This window comes from Bombus huntii, chromosome 3 (genome assembly GCF_024542735.1).
Source record: "Bombus huntii isolate Logan2020A chromosome 3, iyBomHunt1.1, whole genome shotgun sequence".
NCBI lineage: Eukaryota > Metazoa > Arthropoda > Insecta > Hymenoptera > Apidae > Bombus > Bombus huntii.
The window spans coordinates 14,117,324-14,138,509 of NC_066240.1; the positions used below are offsets into that span (position 1 = coordinate 14,117,324).

The window sequence follows — 21,186 nt, forward strand, 5'->3', positions numbered from 1 at the left end:
TTTGTAAAGAAACAGACGTTTGAAAGCTGCATACATCAAAGGTTCGTAATTCTGACCGTACTTAGCTATACGATGTCCAGTTGTAAAGGCGGTGCAGCTACTTCGGGAAGCGTTGCGCCCTCTTCAAAAGGCACGGGCGTCGCGTTTTGAAAGTAAAGTCTATTTAGTCGTTAAAAAATTAATTAGCAGAGCTGAAGAAATATATTAAAGAAGTACGCGCTACTCAGTGTACCTAATATATTTTTAAAACATCTTCTAAAGTACGTACGTCTTTAGCTAACTTCGTTTCACCGATTAATCGTCGATAGTAAGTTTGTTAAGAAAGCTTGAATCGCTCTCTTACAAATATTCCCCAACAAGTTTTTCGATTCTAACAATTTTCATCTTCCCTCGTTTCAATCTGATTTTTTTAACTCGTGCCTTATGGATTTTCAACGAATTGTATCGATTTCGCGTGTCTTTTTACAGACCACCAGATTGATCACTTCGATAACCACGTGTCGCTTACGATATTTTGAAAAATTCCTCTAACAATAGGAATTATCCCAAGTGCAAAGAACTTGTCTTTTTATAAGTCACGGCAGAGTCTGGTTTCTTCCTATTAGCGACTTCTGTCGTCTCTCGAACCTAAAACGACACACCCCCGAACTCGAGGGTGGCAGGGTGGAGTCTCCCGGTCGAAGACTATCGGAGATTGGTAGTGGCCGGGTCATAAATTTAGACAAGGATCCGAAGGACGTGCGCGTGTAAGGGTTACTAAACGCACGATTCGATTATCCAACTCTTGGTGAGGACGTGTGCATTTTATTGCGCCGTGACGAAGAAGCTTCGCGTAGCGACGAGCGCCAACGTCTCTCCGCTTTGTGCGAGTAGGTTCGCCATTTGTTCTCTTCGAAGATTAATTCGTCACATTTAAAAGTTCTCGTCCTGATCAGCTTGAAAGCGGTGTAAATCGGGACTATCGCTTTCAAATTCGATAAAAGATATCGGCGAAAGTAAGCAGAGGCTCGCGTGACGACGGCGATCGATTTTCTAAACGGAACGGCGCGCATCTGCGTGCAGAATTCTCGCAATTTGTCAGAAATTTGTCTTTTACGATCATCGTGAAATATATACTTGGGCTAAATATCTTGCAGCTTCTGCGTATATTGCCGGATTTCCTTCAAATTTTACCACTATGACGTTGATATCCTCCGAGTCTTATTATAGTGGCAGCGAAATTTCAAAATCTTTTATATAACACGTATACAATGTATACGTTACATAATATTTCGTAAAACCTACTCTCCTAAGCTACCATTATACATCCATATACAGCGTCAACAGCGAGCGTACATCATTCGAAAAACCTGTACCTACACTCCTCGTCGAACAGATAGCCCACGTGAGCTATCTTTCATATTTAAGAAACATTTTTTAAGAAATTAAGAAATTACTTTACGACTTCTTCTTATTACTTTCGATATTTTAGCTACTGCTAACAGTTGCCGTTTTCGTTCGACAATTTGCTTTTTTCAGACACGTTTAATTTTGTCTCGCGTTCCATATACTTACAAATTTACATAACGTTGTACTGTGATCTTTACTCGTTGATAGATCATGAACTACCGAGCAATTTCTAAACGTGTTAACAGATTGTGTTATCGTTTCGTTCTTAAAGTAAAACAACCTTTTCTTGTTACACGCTAAACCTCGTAATATTTTTAATTATTTTCAACGAACTATTATTCGATCGTTATTTATTGTTATTATTATTTCAACGAATTATTTGATATTGTACGTTGTAGACGAAAAACTTTACACGCGTCATTGAGAAATTAAAGATAGCTCACACGGGCTAACTTTTTGACGAGCAGTGTACACACATATAAATCCAAAATTGATGGAAGAAAGATACAAAATACAGGCAGGCACGGGCCAATGGTAAATAGCAAAGTGGATATTACACGAATCTCGTTTCGTAAGGTGTATCGCTCGACCGACTCTCGACGTAATACAAGACAGAAACGCGAAGAGCACGCGAGAACTTGAATCGAGGCACACGTTAATTGTCATTAGCATCGAAGGGTGGGTTGGTTGATCGAATTCTATATATAAATTGTACGTGGGTTGCACGTAGAAGCTTCCAGTTTGGCGTGTTTGGCCGATGGTAACGGTCGGTTGCCGATCTTTCAATGAAGCTTTACATAACGCTATCATTGCCTACGAGACGTATTCCTCTCTCTGACGTACAGTTCTACCGGAGACTCGTACTCGATCAATTTTTCGATGAGAAATATGCGGACATAAATCGCGTTGACCTACGAATTATTTAGCTTCGCTGTGAATTCCCGCGGCATTTATTTTCCAAGCAGCAGAACGAATAGCTCGCTGCCTGTATAACGCGTCGGATCTAATTCGTTTGATGTATGTCCGTGAAAATGAGAGCCGGGAAGCTTCTGCCCGTTCCTACAATAGCGCGGCCTATTGGAAATTTATGTTTGGAATTCTATCACCTTCCCATCAACGTCAGATCCAGTTCTAACGTTAGCCCGCCTGAAGTATGAAGGGATCCACCTTCTTCGACTGGCTTTTCCATAATACTGCATGCTCAATTTACGCCAATTTATCACATTCACTGATAGAACACGCGACTTGACAGTTTCTTTTCTTTTTCTTCTTTTTTTCTTTTTTTTTTTTTTCGTTGGAAACGTCTGTACTTTTAACAAATTTTGCTCGGGAAAAGAAAAAATTTCTTTGACTCGATAATTTCTGCTTTCGACGCATCGTCGATTTTTCTTCTTTTTTCGCGGCGTTTTTTTTTTTCTTTCTTATTTTCTTAATATTAAGTCATCTCGTCGGAACATACGAAAGGAATGACGCAACGGTTGCGTCAACAACATTATTCACGGGGCCCTCGTGCACAATGATTTACTAACTAATAATAGTAACGAACTGGTAAATGTCAAGTTACAGAGTTACAAACTTGTGCCGTATGATTTTACCATTTTCTTCTTACTAGTTCGGCCAATACAATCGGTTTTGTTCGCGTTGCCTAAAGATTCACTCGCCGAATTTCATTCGTTTCGCGATCGATTTTTACAGCGGTTAATTATTTTACAGTCGTCGGTGATAAACGAGCGGCCAGCGAGATGAAGTTAAATTCAATTTCGATTAAAGGAAGTTCACGTAAATTATTTCAATGGATTTATTTCATACGGCTTAAATCGTTGGGACAATTTTGCAAAGCGTTTCATGCGAATCTACGGACGGCAATTAAACGGCATTAAGAACAGAGATTTCGCTAATCTACGAATTAATCGTACGCGATCAATTTAACACCTACTTTAACCTATGATCGCGCGATCTTGACTCGAGTCGATGCTTCATGCTAATAGATCGCATAATAGTCTGCCTTGTCCTTTTTTCTTAAACGTGACGCACATACGATTATATGGAAATAGCAATTAATTGAACAATTAAATTTTTAACGAAACAGTAGAATGTTTCTGTACTTTGTATCTTATTTTAATAAAAAAAAAAAAAAAGAAGATAGATAAAAATAATTATCGCCGTGCGTATAGAGTATGCTTGTCCATGTATCGAATTTCCTCACACAGATAAATAAAATAAAGAAGGAAAAGGAGAAAGAGATTTGCTTGTCTTGCGAGAAACCATTAATTTCAGATTTATACGACAACTTCCGAATAATTTATTCGAATAAAAGCATCATCTATGATTCACACGGCTGTATCTATAAACGTCGACAACGTTATAGTAAATATCCGGCTGTTTCTAAAGCGTAAATGAATAACAGTGGCGAAGAAAGATCGGTTTCTTGCGCATGAGTGATAATTAAAATATTACTTTAAAGCACGTTGAATAAATAAAAATCCTTCGTAACTCTAGGATCTTGAGTGGCCAATAATTCAAAGATAATCCCTTAAGCTTAATATTTGATTATCGTAAGAAACGTTGGCCCTTTCAGCGTGTCGTAAAATTTCTATTAAAAATACATCGTCCCATTTACGCTTGAAGCGATTAAAACGAAGTAAATTCGGCTTTGTTAATCTTGCCGCGTAAAGGAATATTTTATTGAAAAACGAGCCGGTTAATGTGCAAAAGTATACCGTTCGCATACCACGTAATTCCGCCGTCTTTTAACGCACGAATCAACAAAAGTGGAAAAATATTCTTCCATTATGCGACACGCTTAATTCCGGACGCTACTTATTTTGCAAACACCTTGTGCAAATGAAGATTTTCCGCCGCGTTTAATTTGTTAACCCTTGGAATTTGGCAACTTCAAAATTCCAGGCTAATATACTTGCGCAGGAAGATTCAGAATTACCTGCAACGAGATAATTCGCTTGCGTTTCTACGAATACGAATATAAAAATATATCATGACGCTTAATAAAAACAGCAGGCGAAATACAAAAGCGAAGAGCATGCGAAAAGACTGCGCTACTTCGTGCAGAGCGTAATGAGAATTGGAGCAATTTGCCTGGAGTATTAAAGATAACGTGTCTTCATTTAGGACAATGCTGATTACTAGTAGTAAGAATAAGATTCAAAAGAATAGTATTATACGTAGCACCGATTAACAGTATATCCAAGTTAGGTCGCTGCTTATATGTCTACTCGTATGTGTTATATTAGGTTGTTGGAAAAGTTTCTTTCGTTTTATAAAGTTTTTTGTTTTATATTAGTTTATTGAATTATGCACGAACGTAATAATAGAAATAGAACGAAATGGATCGTACCTAATTCGATAAAATAATATAAAACAGAAATTGTTGTTCATCTATTATCACCTTATGAAACGAAAGAAACTTTTCGGACGACCTAATATTCATCGATATGTGAAATGGTACCAGGTTGCTTCGTGTTTTATCCATGAAACAAAATGTTTTTCATTATTTGCACTTTCATCTTTATTTTATAATGCAATTCATATATCGGAAGAAGCCAGCTCTTTGCATATAAGAGATAACATACTTAACCCTTTAACCTACTATTAGGTATTAGGTGAACGGGCATAGCCCGTATTAGATTTGTCAATACCACCTAATGACAAAATCCGCAATCACTTAGTTGCCAACCTAATAGATTACCATCATCCATCGAATTCTGTTCTTTTGTCAATTATCAACCACGTTAACGAAGAAGACATTTCTCGATCTTATAAAGATTTATGATCAAAATATCGTCATCAGCTGTCACAATTTTTAACAATTTTACGAGGCAAAATTCATCGAATGGTACATCGTTCGTCTGTAGCCTCGCAAAGCTCAGGCTTTAATCCTTTCGACAATAAGTTAACTCCACTTTCGGAACCCCCTTGTGTAATTTAGCACGCGACCAAGTTTACCACCCTTGCCCTTAACCCTTTCAACGACGCGTCAGTTCGAAGCTAACCATTTTGCCACGTCTACTCGGTGTAACGTCTTCTTGCACGGTGCACGTCGTATGAAAAAGATATTGATTAATCATTGTACGCATCGATTATGCATAAAAAGGACAGCATTCCAGAGGTATAAAAATAAAATACATGGATGAGAACGAATTTGAATAAGAAACGATTATTTGTTGCGGACTGCAGAAGCGGAATAGCGTTTGTTTATAACGAAATTATCGTAAACACGTAATTTGACAATTTCAACGTATAAATTATATTTCATTTACACTCGCGTTTAAGACGAACGTTTTAACCGAAAGTTTCGACGAAAACGTGTGATCGTAACGCAGCGATGAGAACGCGTGTGTACGAGAGATACTTCAGATACTTGACATTCCTTTTCCCTGCGCAGCTTCTAAATTTGTTTCAAAGTTGGGTTATACGTCACAGTACGCGTGCAACTATTTATTGTACCGAATATTATCGACGTTATCGATTATCAAATATTATTATTAATCTGTCAGATAGCAGAATATTTGGATACTAAATCATTCGAATAGTAGAATACCCAGACAGTCGAATAATACAGCCATTCTATCGTGATTGTCTCTACCAACTACACAGACGTTCGAATAATCTAGGCTTCTATCGTGTATCGAAGCCATTCTTTAACCCTTTGCACTGCAAATTTTATTTCAATTTCGTTACGAACAGCTCCCAAGGCTTTTAAGTGTTTTATTTGAAAGTTACTTTAACTAAGAAATAAGACAATTTAAATAAATAAAGGAAGAAAGAAATTCACTTAAATACCAGTTTTATTCACACCATTGTTGTATTTTGTAATTTTTAAGTGTATGAGATATCTTGAAACAATGTCCAGGATGCAATCCTGCTTTTCTTGTTATTAAGTAGGTTTTGGAGTTTGATATTTATTGATTCACACAGATTCAGTTTTTACGTCCTGTATTTCACCACCATGTACAGCCATATGAACACACCGGGTACACTCAGATAATTAACACTGGGCCAACGCCAAAGACAAAGGAGCGTCGTTAGAAGTCGTACCAACTTAACATGTAGGAACTAGCGATCATACCAACCAAATATTTTCCTCAACATTTCTTTCGCACGTTTCACAGAAAAACGTGGACATGAAAGAACATCGACAAAGGAGGTGCTGAGATAAAAACTGATGTCGAGTCACACTTTGCACACATGTGCAAAGGGTTAATATGTCGCCTGTAGGACAAATTAGCTACATACTCGGTTATCGCCATATCTAAAACTGTTTGGCCCTATGGGATCCAACTATGGGGAACAGCGAGTAATTCCAACACAGAAATTCTTCAATTCGATTCTAGTGAAAAACTCTAAGATCCTTAATAGATGCAGCTTGGTGTGTTACCAACGAAACGATACATGGCGACCTTAAGTTAGCTACAGTTAAAGAAGAAATATCCAAATTCACTAATAGATATGTCGAGATATGCATAATTTTATATGCTAGGTTAGATTGACCGCGTAGTAGTGTAATACGGGTTATGCCCGATCTTCTAATGCGGGCTATGCCCGATCTTCTAATACGTGTTATGCCCGTTCATCTAATACGGGTTATGCTCGTAGTTGTAGGTTAAAGGGTTAAGTATGTTATCTCTTATATGCAAAGAGCTGGCTTTTTCCGATATATGAATTGCATTATAAAATAAAGATGAAAGTGCAAATAATGAAAAACATTTTGTTTCATGGATAAAACACGAAGCAACCTAGTACCATTTCACATATCGATGAATATTAGGTCGTCCGAAAAGTTTCTTTCGTTTCATAAGGTGATAATAGATGAACGACAATTTCTGTTTTATATTATTTTATCGAATTAGGTACGATCCATTTCGTTCTATTTCTATTATTACGTTCCCGTATAATACGATAAATTAATATAAAACAAAAAACATTGTGCGCCTATTATTTCTTTACAAAACGAAAGAAACTTTTCGGGCAACTTAAAGAAACGAAGTGAAAAATCAAGTGCAACTCGTTAACGATCTTATCGATCTGACGAGGCGTACTTCTAACATGTCGATCGGAGTATAAGAGCGAAAGTAATGAAAGACATTTTGTCTCGTCAGATTAGCATCTTCACGCGAGAAACGTTCGAATGTGGTGAAGGCCATCAGCTTTGTAGAAAGCCACATAACAACGTAGTGTCAGTGGCCTGTTAACGTATCGTGTCGGAACGATGCGTTGCGTGTAGCGTCGCGCGATTCATGCGCTTTTCCCTTGCAGCTCGAAATTCACCGCCTTTTATTACCCTATAAAACGCCAGTTCACGCGACGATGTTGTTTTCTACGCTCGTCACATTCGCGTTATACGATACGTTTTCCACGATTCGAATTTTTTACGCTCGCCTCGTCCTTGCGAGTTGTAAATCTTCCGACAAAGGGATACGCGATAACATTGTTCCCGGAGTACGCGTTACTACGCGCGTGCCATTCCTCTTTGTCGCTACAAACGAAAGTTGGTCAATCACCTAGTTTCTATGCAGTTTATTAGACACGCGAGGCAACGTAATGCTGACGACGAAAATCGTCGTATCGCTAAGTTTTCCAAGTTTCCGAGTCTCGCTATCGGTGGTTGTATTCGCTTGCCTGCTTTTCCACTAAGTTTCTTGCATAGCATCGATGTAAAATTTATGACTGTCGACATTATACAAAACAAGGGGAATATGTCCGTGATAAACTGCTTATAGCTTCTCTCGTTTTGAATTATTTTCGATGTATTTTCGATGAATCTCGCGGAGAATTGTCGTTTATTGGCGTTCGCCATCGTTTCCACAGTTTTATGACTCTCTTATTTAGAAACACGGCGTGTACCGGCATTAAATAAAGATTTTCAGAATCCAAAGGATTTATTAAGATCCCGTCTTATCGATGGAACGTGTGTGCGATATTTGTTTTATCGAGATTTCGGCGACAGCGTGGAAACTGCTGTTTAAATATTACAATTACGAAGCGCGTGTATATCGATTTTTATTTGGATATCTGCTACAAAATTTAGTCAAGTATAATTTAGGGGATAATTAGACGATGAACGAGACCTTTAACACTAGAACAACCGATAGTTAACACGAAGCTATTTCTATCGAAACTAGTGAAAATGACTGGTCTTTAAAAAATACGTAATAATAGAATATTTTTATATTTATTGATTTATTACTTTCTTACAGAAGCAATTCCATGTTATGTAGTACATTTTTCGTATTATTAATCCATCCGAGACCATGATCCCGAGACGAGGGTTGACACATTTATAAAATTGTAGAACCAGTCATATTGACTGATGTGGTATTTCTAGGGTTAGCATCTACCGATCTAGCGATCGATCCGCAATTTTCCTCATAACTGATATCGTCATATCGAACGATAGGCAGTACAAATTTTAAAAACGTGTGGTAAGTTGTACAAAACGAGGAAACTGGTTAATTGTGGTTCGATAAACAGATTGCAGGACCTTTTAACACTTCGACAAGAACCAGTCATTTTCACTGGTATTGGTATAAGTAGCCTTGATACAAAATTATTTTGGGTTTGAGTGCATAAAAAACAAAATAAAATTCATTATATTGTTCTTTTAGTTATCGTTGCGAGAGTCATTACATCATTGCGGAAAAAAGATATAACATGAAGTAGGAATTTTCAAATAAAATTGTAGAACCAGTCGACTTGACTGGTATGATAGTTCTAGTGTTAAAATCAGACAATAAAATAGACCCTCTTACACTTTGTCAAGAACCAGTCATTTTCACTGGTATTGGTATAAGTAGCCTTGATACAAAATTATTTTGGGTTTGAGTGCATAAAAAACAAAATAAAATTCATTATATTGTTCTTTTAGTTATCGTTGCGAGAGTCATTACATCATTGCGGAAAAAAGATATAACATGAAGTAGGAATTTTCAAATAAAATTGTAGAACCAGTCGACTTGACTGGTATGATAGTTCTAGTGTTAAAATCAGACAATAAAATAGACCCTCTTACACTTTGTCAAGTACCAGTCATTTTCACTGATATTGGTATAAGTAGCTTTGATACAAAATTATTTTGGGTTTGAGTACATAAAAGACAAAATAAAATTCATTATATTGTTCTTTTAGTTATCGTTGCGAAAGTCATTACATCATTGCGGAAAAAAGATATAACATGAAGTAGGAATTTTCAAATAAAATTCTAGAACCAGTCAATTTGACTGGTATAGTAGTTCTAGTGTTAACGAATAAGTCTCGAAGATGGCCAAGAAAAATGGTTTAAACAAAGGAGAAATTTTTGTTAAGAAAGTGATAGATGTGGAAAGTTGGAATCGTCCAGGTTGAATCTAATCTATTTGTCAACGTAATCGAATCTAGTGGACCAATTTTAATATCCTGCAAAAGTTTAAAGCGATCACTTTCTCGATTACACAAAAATATTGATCCTCCATGGTATCGAAACTATAATTAATTACATTTAAAAATGGAAGTTACAATCACGATATTCTCATTTCTCAGAAACTCGCGCAAGAACGTTCGTTCATTCAAAAGGTAAGGGGCACTTCGATCCCTTGACCAGAAGGAGGTAATACACTTTTTAAGTGCTTGGATCTACCAATTACGAACGATAATTGAGAAGAAGAAAAATCAGCAGAAAAGTAAGAGAATCTCGCCGACTCTTTCACACTCATTTTTCGTTTATCACTCTGTTAGATTCGGATTTATCGATAATTTCTTAGGAAAATCCTCGTCTATCCACGTCTTGTCAAGCTTCGACATCGTCCCATAAATTTCACGACGACTCTATTTACTCTAGAAACGTGACAGTCTGCGTGACCGACGGTCTCCGCACGCTCTTGTGAACGAGCTGGACAAAAAATGTCCACTCTCTCGTCGATTACCAGTGAAATATCATTTGGTGGTTTATCCGACACGAGTGAAAGCTCGAGTCACGCATCGAGGAGGATAGTGTTTAGGTAATAGTCACTTGGCAACCGTGATCGATCTGTAAGATTACAGTTGCGCCTTGTCTTATCGATCGATCGTTTTGTGACGACACGATGGCGAAATGGTAGAACACCGGCTAAATTGGTGTGACAGGGTGGTAATAGCGGTTTCGAACGGTCTCCAGCGTGTAAAGCATTCGCTGACCCCTGATCGCTATATCTGACCCCTTATTGGTAGAGGCCAAGAAATTATCGGGAAGAAATAAAAAAAAAAGGGACCATCAGTTTGGTCCAGTCGTTGTATCAATTGAACGTAACAGCCAGGGAAATGAAGGGTAATATTGTTTTACGATAACAGCTCGTTCAATTATTTCATAATCGAATTACCGTGGAAGAACGACGATGTTCATTTCGACTTGTTAACGAAGCGTGTATCGTAAATTGAACGAATCATCTTTCCATCTTCTTCTTTTCTTCTTTCTTCTTTTCTTCCTTAAATTTCGTATTCATTTTTTTTTTTTTTTTTACGTAATTATATAGATCACCGATGTTAATGCATTTGCAGACGTTTCAAGGGTACATGCGTGAGAATTAAAAATTAATTTCAGCCATCTTCATCTTTCATTCCGTTTCGGTATCGCTCTCTTCAAATCATTGTCTTCAGATTGATATAAATTTGCGTACGTAGACTCGCCATCTGATAACGCGTTACAGAACGTCGTACGTATGTTGTTCATTGGTGATCGTACGAGATGGTAGGAGGACCGAAGTCGTGGAATTGTAAAAAATCGAGTTTGAATGGTAAACGTATTTTTTCCCCCGTCCACTGAAGATGACAAAAAGTTCCATGAATAATGTGTTTCGTGCAACTTTGAAGCATGAATATTTTTCGCATATTTTAGTGGCGAGAAGTTCTCAAAATTCGAAACTCTACTCTCGAGGGTTGTTCTCCAAATGTGTTTACTTACTGAAATTTCCTCCTTTTTACGCGTTATTTTTCTTCTTGTTTGATTTTTATCGAAGATCCAACCCGAAAGTATATTTACGTTATATTCGTATAATATATATATATATTAATAATTGATTAATAATTAGTAATTGAAATAGAATTGTCATTCGTTAGTTGGGAGACAGGATGTCATCGAAAGAGAAAAATCCATCGATTTTACGATCGAGTTCTTTATGCAGTTTTTTATGCAATTTCGCCAAGGTGTCGCTATAGCATGTTGCATTTGCAACGATCGTTTCCAAAATTTCATCGAACTTCGGAGAATACAATTTTGTAGAGGTCTCCTACAAGCTTCGCAAGCTTCGAAGCTTTACAAAAATTACCTTATCAATTTCGTATGTTTCTCCCTTGAAATATGAAAATTGCATCTAAGAGGGCGGTATATAGTGCAAGCGTATTCGGTTCAAAAACAAACAAATTTTCATCTGACAATTAGTTATTTATATCACATCACCTTTATGGACGTAGACAATTTTAATATTAAGGGGGCGCCCTGAATTAGAATGTTCTAAAACAGCGTTCTAACAACCTTTTGTGATTTTTTTTTAGAAGGGAATGAAGTTATTGAATTTTGAGGTATAGCTTTATATACAGGGTGGTTGATAACTGGTGGTAAAAGCGGAAAGAGGGTGATTCTGCGCGAAAAAAGAAGTGGAAAATATAGAATAAATATTTTTCGTTCGAGGCTTTGTTTTCGAGAAAATCGACTTTGAATTTTCGCTCGGTACGCGTGCGGTACGTTATAACGGATCTCGCTGTAGATCGTTGTCTCGATGGAAAAATTAAAAAAAAAAAGAAATGTTTTATTCTATATTTTCGACTTCTTTTTTCACGTAGAATCACCCCCTTTCCGCTTGTACCACCAGTTATCAACCACCCTGTATATTTAACGAATACAAAAATATCTTTGTAAAGTAAGAAAAAATTATAACAGATTTCTAAGCCTATTTCATGGGCTGCAGTTTTCAATCGGCGTGAAAGGAAAAACCAAAAAAGGATTAAATTATTATATATCTTTCTTCTCGATGAACTAACAAAAAAAAAAAAAAAGGCAGAAAATAGTGTGAAATTAAAAATTTTGGCGGGTTTAAAGAAAAATTGTGTTTTTTAAAAAGAAGAAATCAAATTTAAGTTGCTATAACAATTATTTAAATAAACTTTTCGACGAACTTTTTTACTTATATTTTTTAGTTAATTCAGGACACCCCCTTAAAGAAAAAAGTGGACGTAATGTGATACATGTAGTTTCTTAACGTATGATAATTCGAGCTAGTGCAGCTGGATCGAATTTTGCTGTGTGTCCTTTTTAACCAATTTTACGGATAGAATAATTTATTAAAAATTTAACGAAAAGACACATGAGCGTACAAATATAAATTATTTTAAGAAACATTTTCATTTGAGATATTCAGAAGCTGTTTGTCTTGCAAATTCTTACTTACAGTGATTAATATGAACGACAGTGTGCCTTTGTTTTCAGATTACAGACTGCAATTAATATCACGATAAAAATGAATTTCTAATTAACTAACGTTACCTACAGAAACAATCGACAAGAGCTCTGTCTCGTAATTGCTAGCTACGTACAGTGCTCCCCGTAATTAACTAAATGGCAGAATATTTTGACACGAACGAAGCCGTACAACTACGTTCCAGCTAACAATCTCGTTCTTGCAAGAGAAAGGTGTCTCAGTGATTCGATGTTATTGGAATATAAAATGGAACAAAATTTATTCCCATTAATTCGAAGTATTAAAGATTTGAAAATTGTTAATTTCGACACAAATTGTTATATCGTTAATCACGAACGCGAATTACATTATGCGTGTAATTATTAACAAAAGATCGACAGATGTTTAAATCACATCGTAAGTTAAAAGACGATATTTCATTTATGAGAATTGTCAGATTTCTATTAATTTGTGTAATAGTGTTTACGTAATTTTGCCAACTCGTGTTGTAACTGATTTAAACGCATTTCTCATTCAACATACAGCGTTGATCTTGCTGACACGTGGAACCCTTCGAACGATTATAAACAATCCTATTTGTTCGTGTTTAAACGATAACACGTAACTTTCATCAGGATAATTTGTGGTTAGCGTTAATTAATTATCAAAACGGAAGAAAACTATTTTCCTTAACATAGTATGATCACGTGGTTCGAAAGAGTGAGCATGATGGTAATTCTTTTAAACTGCATTACACTGGGAATGTACCAACCGTGCGTCGACGATCAGTGTGTGACAAACCGCTGTAAAATATTGCAAGTATGTATATTTATTTATCTCCCTATATATGAACATTTTTATAGCTACTTTCTTTCAAAAGTTTTCATAATTTTAAAGATTTTAATATAGCCAGCTTCGAAGATAGCAAGCGAGTCTCTGTTGAAACATTGATTTCGCTGTGCGCAGTAGATAGAGAACGTTAGAATCAGACTAGTTTAACATAGCTGAAACTACTGGAGTCTGTACAGTTCGGTGGAATCTGTCGAATCTACTTCAAATATTTGAACGTACTGCTTCTCTTTTCTCGCATGGAAATTAATATTTATAAAAGAATATACTGCAATATTATTCGAATCTTTCATAGTCGATTATAAATATTCGAGTCCGTATCCGAAGAGCACGATTAGCAATTAAAAAATTCAGTGATCGATTTCAAAGTTTTTCCCCTTTAATCGATTCAAAATTGTCCCCTTTAATCGATTGTGCGACCGAATACATATTTTTCCGGCCTGTTGGACATTGCGAAAACTATTCTTTATTCGATTGTTTACAAAATTTCGTAAACTTGTCATCCATTTTCGGTTATATTCGTGAACGTTTGTATGAAATTTACAATAAATGGTCGAAAGTCAAAAAAGCAAATATGGATTTGCCACGCTTTCCTTGCGTACTCTTCATACGTATCTGTGAAAGCCATTTGCAGCTATCGTTAATTACGAGTGATAATTGAAAAAAAAGAAAAAAAAAAAGAAAAAAGAAAAAGAGAAAGGCCAGAAAAGATATAATTGAATCTCGGTGGCCTTTATCTGCTCGTTTTCATTTGTCACGGTGCGGTGTTAAGCTCAGATTTACCTTGGCAAAAGGTTGCAATTACAATTCCGTGCGTCACGATTTATAGGTTGCTGCACTTTCGACTGCAGCTTGCGCGATGAAATCGCAACGCTCTTTCTCTTTCGCTGTTTTTATGTCAGCGTGCGCGACTACGCTGAATAATTTTAATTAGTGATACGACTTAATTATCAAGCCATACAGAATATGCGTATAGAATTTACCCAGTTGTTAACCCGTTTTTCGCCTCGTTTCGGGTCAGCTCTGACATTCACGTGTATCCCATTGTTAATATCTGCTAATCTGCATACACAGCTCGACCATATATTACGGGAAAATGTTTTGTTATTTTACAAATGAATTTGAAGATATTCGGTATTACTGGAATCGAAAAATGCACGCGTGATTTCACCGAATCCAGCGATTAATCGTGAAAATGGATCAAAATTCTAAAAACCAATAAACGCTATTTCGAAGATTAAATTTCTATTATGCAATCCATAAATGAAAATTGAATTTTAATTTTGTTATCCTCCGGATTTCTGTTATTCCAATTCCATTTGTTTCGATCGTGAGAAAAGATCTTTAAACGTTTTAAGAATATCTTTGACATAACATTGAAACGACAAATCACGAATTTTCTCTCTCATTTTTTTTCAAACGTAAAGAAAAATATTTCAACCCCTAAAAGGCTACAGATCTTTCGCGTCTATTTTAAATTAAAAACTTAACAAGATCGAACAAATAGAATTAAATGTTTTATCGCTATTCGATGTTGTATAAAGAGGAGGAAAAATTATTGTCTGCGCTATCGGTTACAAATAACCACATCGCAACGCAATGATATTACAACAAAGTTCGCGTGGCATTCGAACAAATTTCGCTTACCATAGCTTTCGAGAATCGATTACTAAGAAAGCAGGATTCGATAAAAAATCGTCGAACCGGTTTACGAGGCTTAAGAACGTTAATCTACACGTCTGAAGATTCAAATTAACGTCGGTATGAAAAACCAGCGAAACTATGTCCCGCAGATTCTCCGGAAAACTTCGTGTCCCATTTTTGTCCTATCTTTGTTTTCTGGCTCGTGCCAGAAGAAAAATGAAAGGAAGAAAAAGAAGAGTCGCGAAGAAAGTTTCCTTCAAAGAGAAAAAAATGTCAAAGCACGAAAGTCTTGATGCAAGAGGCGATTGATTAATTGCACTGTTTGTCCTGCTTTCCACGTTTGGTTTCACACGTCAAAGAGAAAAGGGAAGCAAACGCGATTGAACAGTAGTCGGTGGTTCGACAGCTAATGCAACTTGCTGCTCTAGTGTCCTTGATCAATTACGCCCGATCGGGTTAAGCATGTTGTCGTCTAATCGGCCAGCCTGGCTTTCTGGCTTACAGATGTTCGACGACATCATTTTCGCCTTCTTCGCCCTGGAGATGACGATCAAAATGGTCGCGATGGGCATCTACGGCAAAGGAACGTATCTCGCTGACTCCTGGAACAGATTGGACTTTTTCATAGTAGCGGCTGGGTGAGTGTTCGTCAATCCTCCGTCTGTAACTTTATCTTTGTTCGCGTCGTCTGTTCGCTGGGTCGTTCAAGTTCATGCCGATTTTTCTAGGTTGTCGTGTTTGCAGCAATTTTTTACAAAATTCTTGAATATTCCTTCAAGAATGCGAAATATCGTCCGACAGTTTCCATCGTTACGTTAATTTGATTTTTTTCAGAGCAAAGCAGAATTTAGACAAAAGTGTGGAAAGATTGAAAAATTAGTTAAAATCGCTGGTCGAAAACGACCCAGCGTGCGGATCGAGGGTTAATCGTCTCTTATTTCTCAGACTCGTATGCTCTTTCCTCGCGAATCACCTTCTGGAATGTACAGTCGCATTCCACGCGTAACACGAAACACGCCGCTGTTTCCGCGTTTGTTGTTTCGTACACGACAGAATAATTCGAATATTCTATTCTTCCGGAATATGAACCATTTATCGTAGCTGGAAAATATCTGAACAATCTCTCCTTAACGATAACATTTAATCAGATTTTTAGGAACTGAAAGGTTCCTGGTGGAATATGAAACCTGAAAGTCGCTAACAAGTAGAATGGTTCCGTGTCTGGACGAACAATACTCGGTGAAATTCCATTTACCTGAATCCACTGGAGGACAAACATACGTATAATTGGAGTTCATGCAGCGAGAATTGTCTCGCTGATTCGCTTCATGACCTGCCATTTCTCATTCAACTAATTAGAGTTCACACATATGTAGATAAGTGAACTCAATTAGCCGGAGTTCAATTACATCAGACGCTGCGTAAAATTTCCCTCTGATACGGTAGACCGCTATTTCCCTAAATCCTATCTATTACAATGAAATCTTATCTCGATGTTAGAGCTATCGTACCAATCTGAACGATCTCCGTATCCGATCTCTTATTTCGCCAATTATTGAAAACACGCAAATTGACAATATCAACGCTCACCCTGATTATCGTTGATCGCGATTAATCACGTTGCGTACAGCGTATTTAATTGCAACATATTTAATCACAAGTATCAACGTAATCTATAGTCCATTAAACTGCGGTTATTCTCGTAAGAAGCGACAGTCAGCGTAAAGAACCGCTCGACTACTTTACTCCGCGAACTCCAGTTGTACGGAATTTTTGTCGCCGTGAGATTTAGATACGTCGAGTTGCATCGTAAATCTATTCAGACAGATTAGAATAGTTGCACTATAGATCGACTTTTACAAGTCTCGTTGGCGAACGAGAGAGCAGCTTACGAACGAACGAAATAATGGAAACGAAATTGAATGGAAGAGCGAAGAAAGAGCAAGATACGAGAATAAGTTGGATATGGGGAATGAATAGAGTTGGCGTTTATTCGTGTGGAATTTTTATTTTGGTATAACGAACGAGCAAGTTGCGCGAAAGTTTCCCTTAATTCGGTGGTTGGTTCGAAGCTATGGAGGTCGGAACGTACTTCGTGGCAAGTTTTCCGTGAAATAAAGTTTCGCGGATTGAACGGTGTCACGCGGGTAAAGTTAATCGCACAGGTTCCATCGAGGTACTTAGGAGCTCGTGAAATTGATAAACCGCTAAACTCTTATTCGATTTTACGCGAGCCAGCCGTGTTTCCCAGTACCACGTTCATTCTGTTTTATAATTGAAAAGGTAGCTCGAAGGCAACGAAATATTTCCATTCTTCGATTATCCTTCAAATCGACTACGGCTTTTCGTTCTACGTAGGTTTTCCTTTCTTACAATTCTGAACGCAACGGACACGTAGAAACGCGTACGAGTTGGTGTGAAATATTTGGGGAATTCGTAGTTACGCGTGTTCATTTATAAATAAATTTACTTGGGATAAAATTCAATTACAAGAGGGGAGCGCGTACAACACGTTGCTTTCAGCAATCTAATTTCATTTTCACCTAACATCGCAGAATTCTGATTGACGAATGCTTATTCAATCTCGAACGTTTTGAACGGATTCGGTCTAAATGGAATTTATATCTTCATTTTTGCCAACCTTGCCACCAGAGTTTACTAAATATTGGACAGAAAAACAACGCCTTGGCGTGGAATAAATATTTGCGATCGGAACGAAATGTTCGACAAAGAAGAAAAATTCTATGTTCGATTATTCTATTTCAGTGCTCTGGAATATTGTTTGAACGTGGAAAACATGAATTTATCGGCCATAAGGACTATAAGAGTCTTGAGACCTCTACGTGCCATCAACAGGATTCCAAGTGAGTATACAAAGATACAACTGGTTGTGTACGTTGAAAAACGCTGACTTTTACGATAAACAATTTTCATAATAGACGGCAAATATATAAATCGCGCGTACGTATATCCAAGCGAACCAACGTTCGCGACATTTATTTGCTTCGATCTTTCTGGCCAAAATTCTGATCGAATAAAATACACCGAATAAATTTATCCGTTTCAAAAAAAAAAAAAAAAAAAAAAAAAAAAAAATAAAAGAAATAAAAGAGAGAGAATATTTGTCGTTATACCGATCATGTGCAAGGTGAATCGGAATCCAAAGGCATAGGGTATTGCCGAGGGAAGATGGTTCTTCGTTCAAAAATAAGTCGGGAAAGAACAAATAAAGTTTTATCCTACGGAGCTTTGTTTACAAGAAAATTGATTCTCGTTGGAAGCGTGTGCAATCGAACATAAATTGGTCCCTAAGCTAATCCAAATCACCAGATAAAATTCTTTCCTTCTGTTTATCGCGTACCGCCATGAAGGGGAGTTTTTGTCGTAACGCGATTTGAATTTTAAAGGAGAGCCAAGAATTTCTTACTTACATATTCTTTTCTAACTTACTTGTAGTCGCTTCTCACGCCGTTTCTCAAACTTACATAACCGGTAGACGTTCATATTTATTTATAAACACTTGCATATTCATAAACGATCTATTTACGACGACTACCATCTTCCAAGTATTTAATTACAGGGAAAAATTCTAATTGATCGCGATAATAGCAAAATTAGTCGCAACAAAAATTCTCATTTCCCGCAATGGATTTGCCACGCTGAAAACTTTCGTTTCAAATTTCGATGTATTTTAACGCGGAGGATCGCCGTGTAACGCGGTCGCATTATTCGTTCGTACGCTACGTTTGCAGTTAATACACGCACCGATCGATCAATTTTTCCAAATTTACGAACTTGTTATATCCGGCGTCCGTTGAAAAATATTTGCCAGTGTTTTTCTTTTTTTTTTCTTTTTTCGACTCAAGCACTCGACTCGTTTCTCTTTCGATACTCTTTACGTTGCAGCCGCGATTGCAGCTTCTTTAAATAAAATCGCGTGAAAAGAAGATCCGACGTTCTCTGTTCGATCGAATTTACATTTTTCTCGGCCCGCAACGATTATATATAGTAGGATATAGATGTAAGCTTAACATGAATGAACTTGAAAGAAGATTTATTCCTGAACGATCCAGATGAACAAATAATGAGCGGATCGATTTAGAACCGCGATACACTATATTTGAGTGTTCCGCCTGTAACAAGTCCTTCGCTTTTCTCGCCTCGTGATTTCCCACTTTTTCGCGCACATCTCTATTTAGCGCCGTATCCGGATGACATTATTCTTCCTCCAGTGACGTACAATGGTTCACGAAAGTATTTGAACGTTTATAAAAATCTTTCGCCGATATATTACATCGTCCGTGCGATATTAAACGTTTTGAAATTTCATTAGCGACGTAATCAGATACGACTGACGTATATAGAAGCTACAAGATATTAAAAATGAAGGTATATGATATTATCGATATATATAAAAAAAAAAAAAAAGAAAAAACGAAAAGAAGCGAAAAGTATTAAAAATGGTCTCACCGAATATCGAGATTTACCAATACAATGGACAATTGATCGTTGAAATGCCTTCACGATCTCGGCTAAAAGATATCTTGCAATAAATATAGCTTCTAGCCTACGTTTCCGGATTCGTTTCAAAATTGACCGATGTAATCGCGCTGATCTCACTACGATATCAACGAAATTTGAAAATCTCTCGCCTAAGCGCAATTACGTTTATAAAAGCTTTCTTCGAGTCTTCCAATACTTTCCTGACTTGCTCTGTAAACAAAGAAATCCTGTATTTGTCACGCTGTCGGTGAAACTAGACGACACGATTGCGCCGCAATCATAGCGAACAGCCGAGACTTGTTTTAAAAGGAGACTCGAGTGTCGCTGTTCTTGCCACTATTTCGTCTTTTTTTTTTTTCTAACAGGTATGCGGATACTAGTGATGCTTTTACTCGACACTCTTCCTATGCTGGGCAACGTGCTGCTGCTGTGCTTCTTCGTCTTCTTTATATTCGGTATCGTTGGCGTGCAACTGTGGGAGGGCATCCTGCGTCAACGTTGTTTCCTGAAGGCTTTACCCAACGTCAAATATCCCGAGTAAGTCTCAAACCGAACGATACGTCTTCTGTCGTTCGTTCATTTATTGGTTTTTCTCTACGTACATATATGCGTTTCTGAGACGATCAGAGTTCGTCTGGTTTGTTTATTATTACGCTTAAACTCGCATCGATTCCGCATTTTCTTCTCTATTCTCTTTTCCCTCCCTCTCACTCTCTCTCTCTCTCTTATCCTCTTGCTCTCTCTCTCTCTCTCTCTCTCTCTTACCCTCTCTATCTTACTGTTTCACTCTGACTTTCGTCTTTGTCTTGCTTCTACCACCTCGCTTCTCTCTTTTTGATCCGCTCTTTCTTGCTTCCCCCACGTAATCGTCGAGAGTCAACGTTTAACACGCGGCGTACGCTAGGCTGCATTGCGTTTGAGATAAACGTCGGCCGTACTCTATTTCCAGAAGATGGTGCAATACACGAACGCACGTCTGGATAAGTATTAACTCAGCCATCGGACGCGCACGCGTGCATTTCCAATTGCTGTCTGCGAATCAGCTGTTTTGCGCTTTCATCTTTTTTCCCCACGTATATTTGCCACACGAATTTCCACGCTTTGACAAGTGTAATCACGAAACTCGCCGACATCTTTCGTTTTTATTCGTGTTTCACAAACTTTTCGCAATTGCAGATCGACGCGTCTCGCTCGTCAACGTCCTTTAACTTAACATACGCGTTCTCTGTGTGTCAATTTCGATTCGAAATATCCTATTCCTCGACCAGTTTCTACGACGCCGATGACAGTTCCGTAAAGTTTGACTGAGAGACGCAAAGCGATCGATGAACGTCGACCACTTTGCGAATATTTTTCTTCGACCTTGTTTTATTCCCGGTTT

At 37.4% G+C, this 21,186-nt stretch overlaps 1 protein-coding gene across 5 annotated transcripts in view; it reads left to right on the forward strand.

The window, feature by feature from the left end:
* Window positions 1–21,186, forward strand: part of LOC126863994 (voltage-dependent T-type calcium channel subunit alpha-1G) — a 110,484-nt gene that overhangs the window by 17,402 nt on the left and 71,896 nt on the right. For all 5 annotated transcript variants that reach the window (XM_050614833.1, XM_050614832.1, XM_050614835.1 and 2 more), the window contains exons 2-5: window positions 13,516–13,628; window positions 15,807–15,940; window positions 18,069–18,166; window positions 20,171–20,342. In XM_050614833.1, the coding sequence (XP_050470790.1) occupies window positions 13,516–13,628; window positions 15,807–15,940; window positions 18,069–18,166; window positions 20,171–20,342 (517 nt within the window). The remainder of the gene's footprint in view (window positions 1–13,515; window positions 13,629–15,806; window positions 15,941–18,068; window positions 18,167–20,170; window positions 20,343–21,186) is intronic.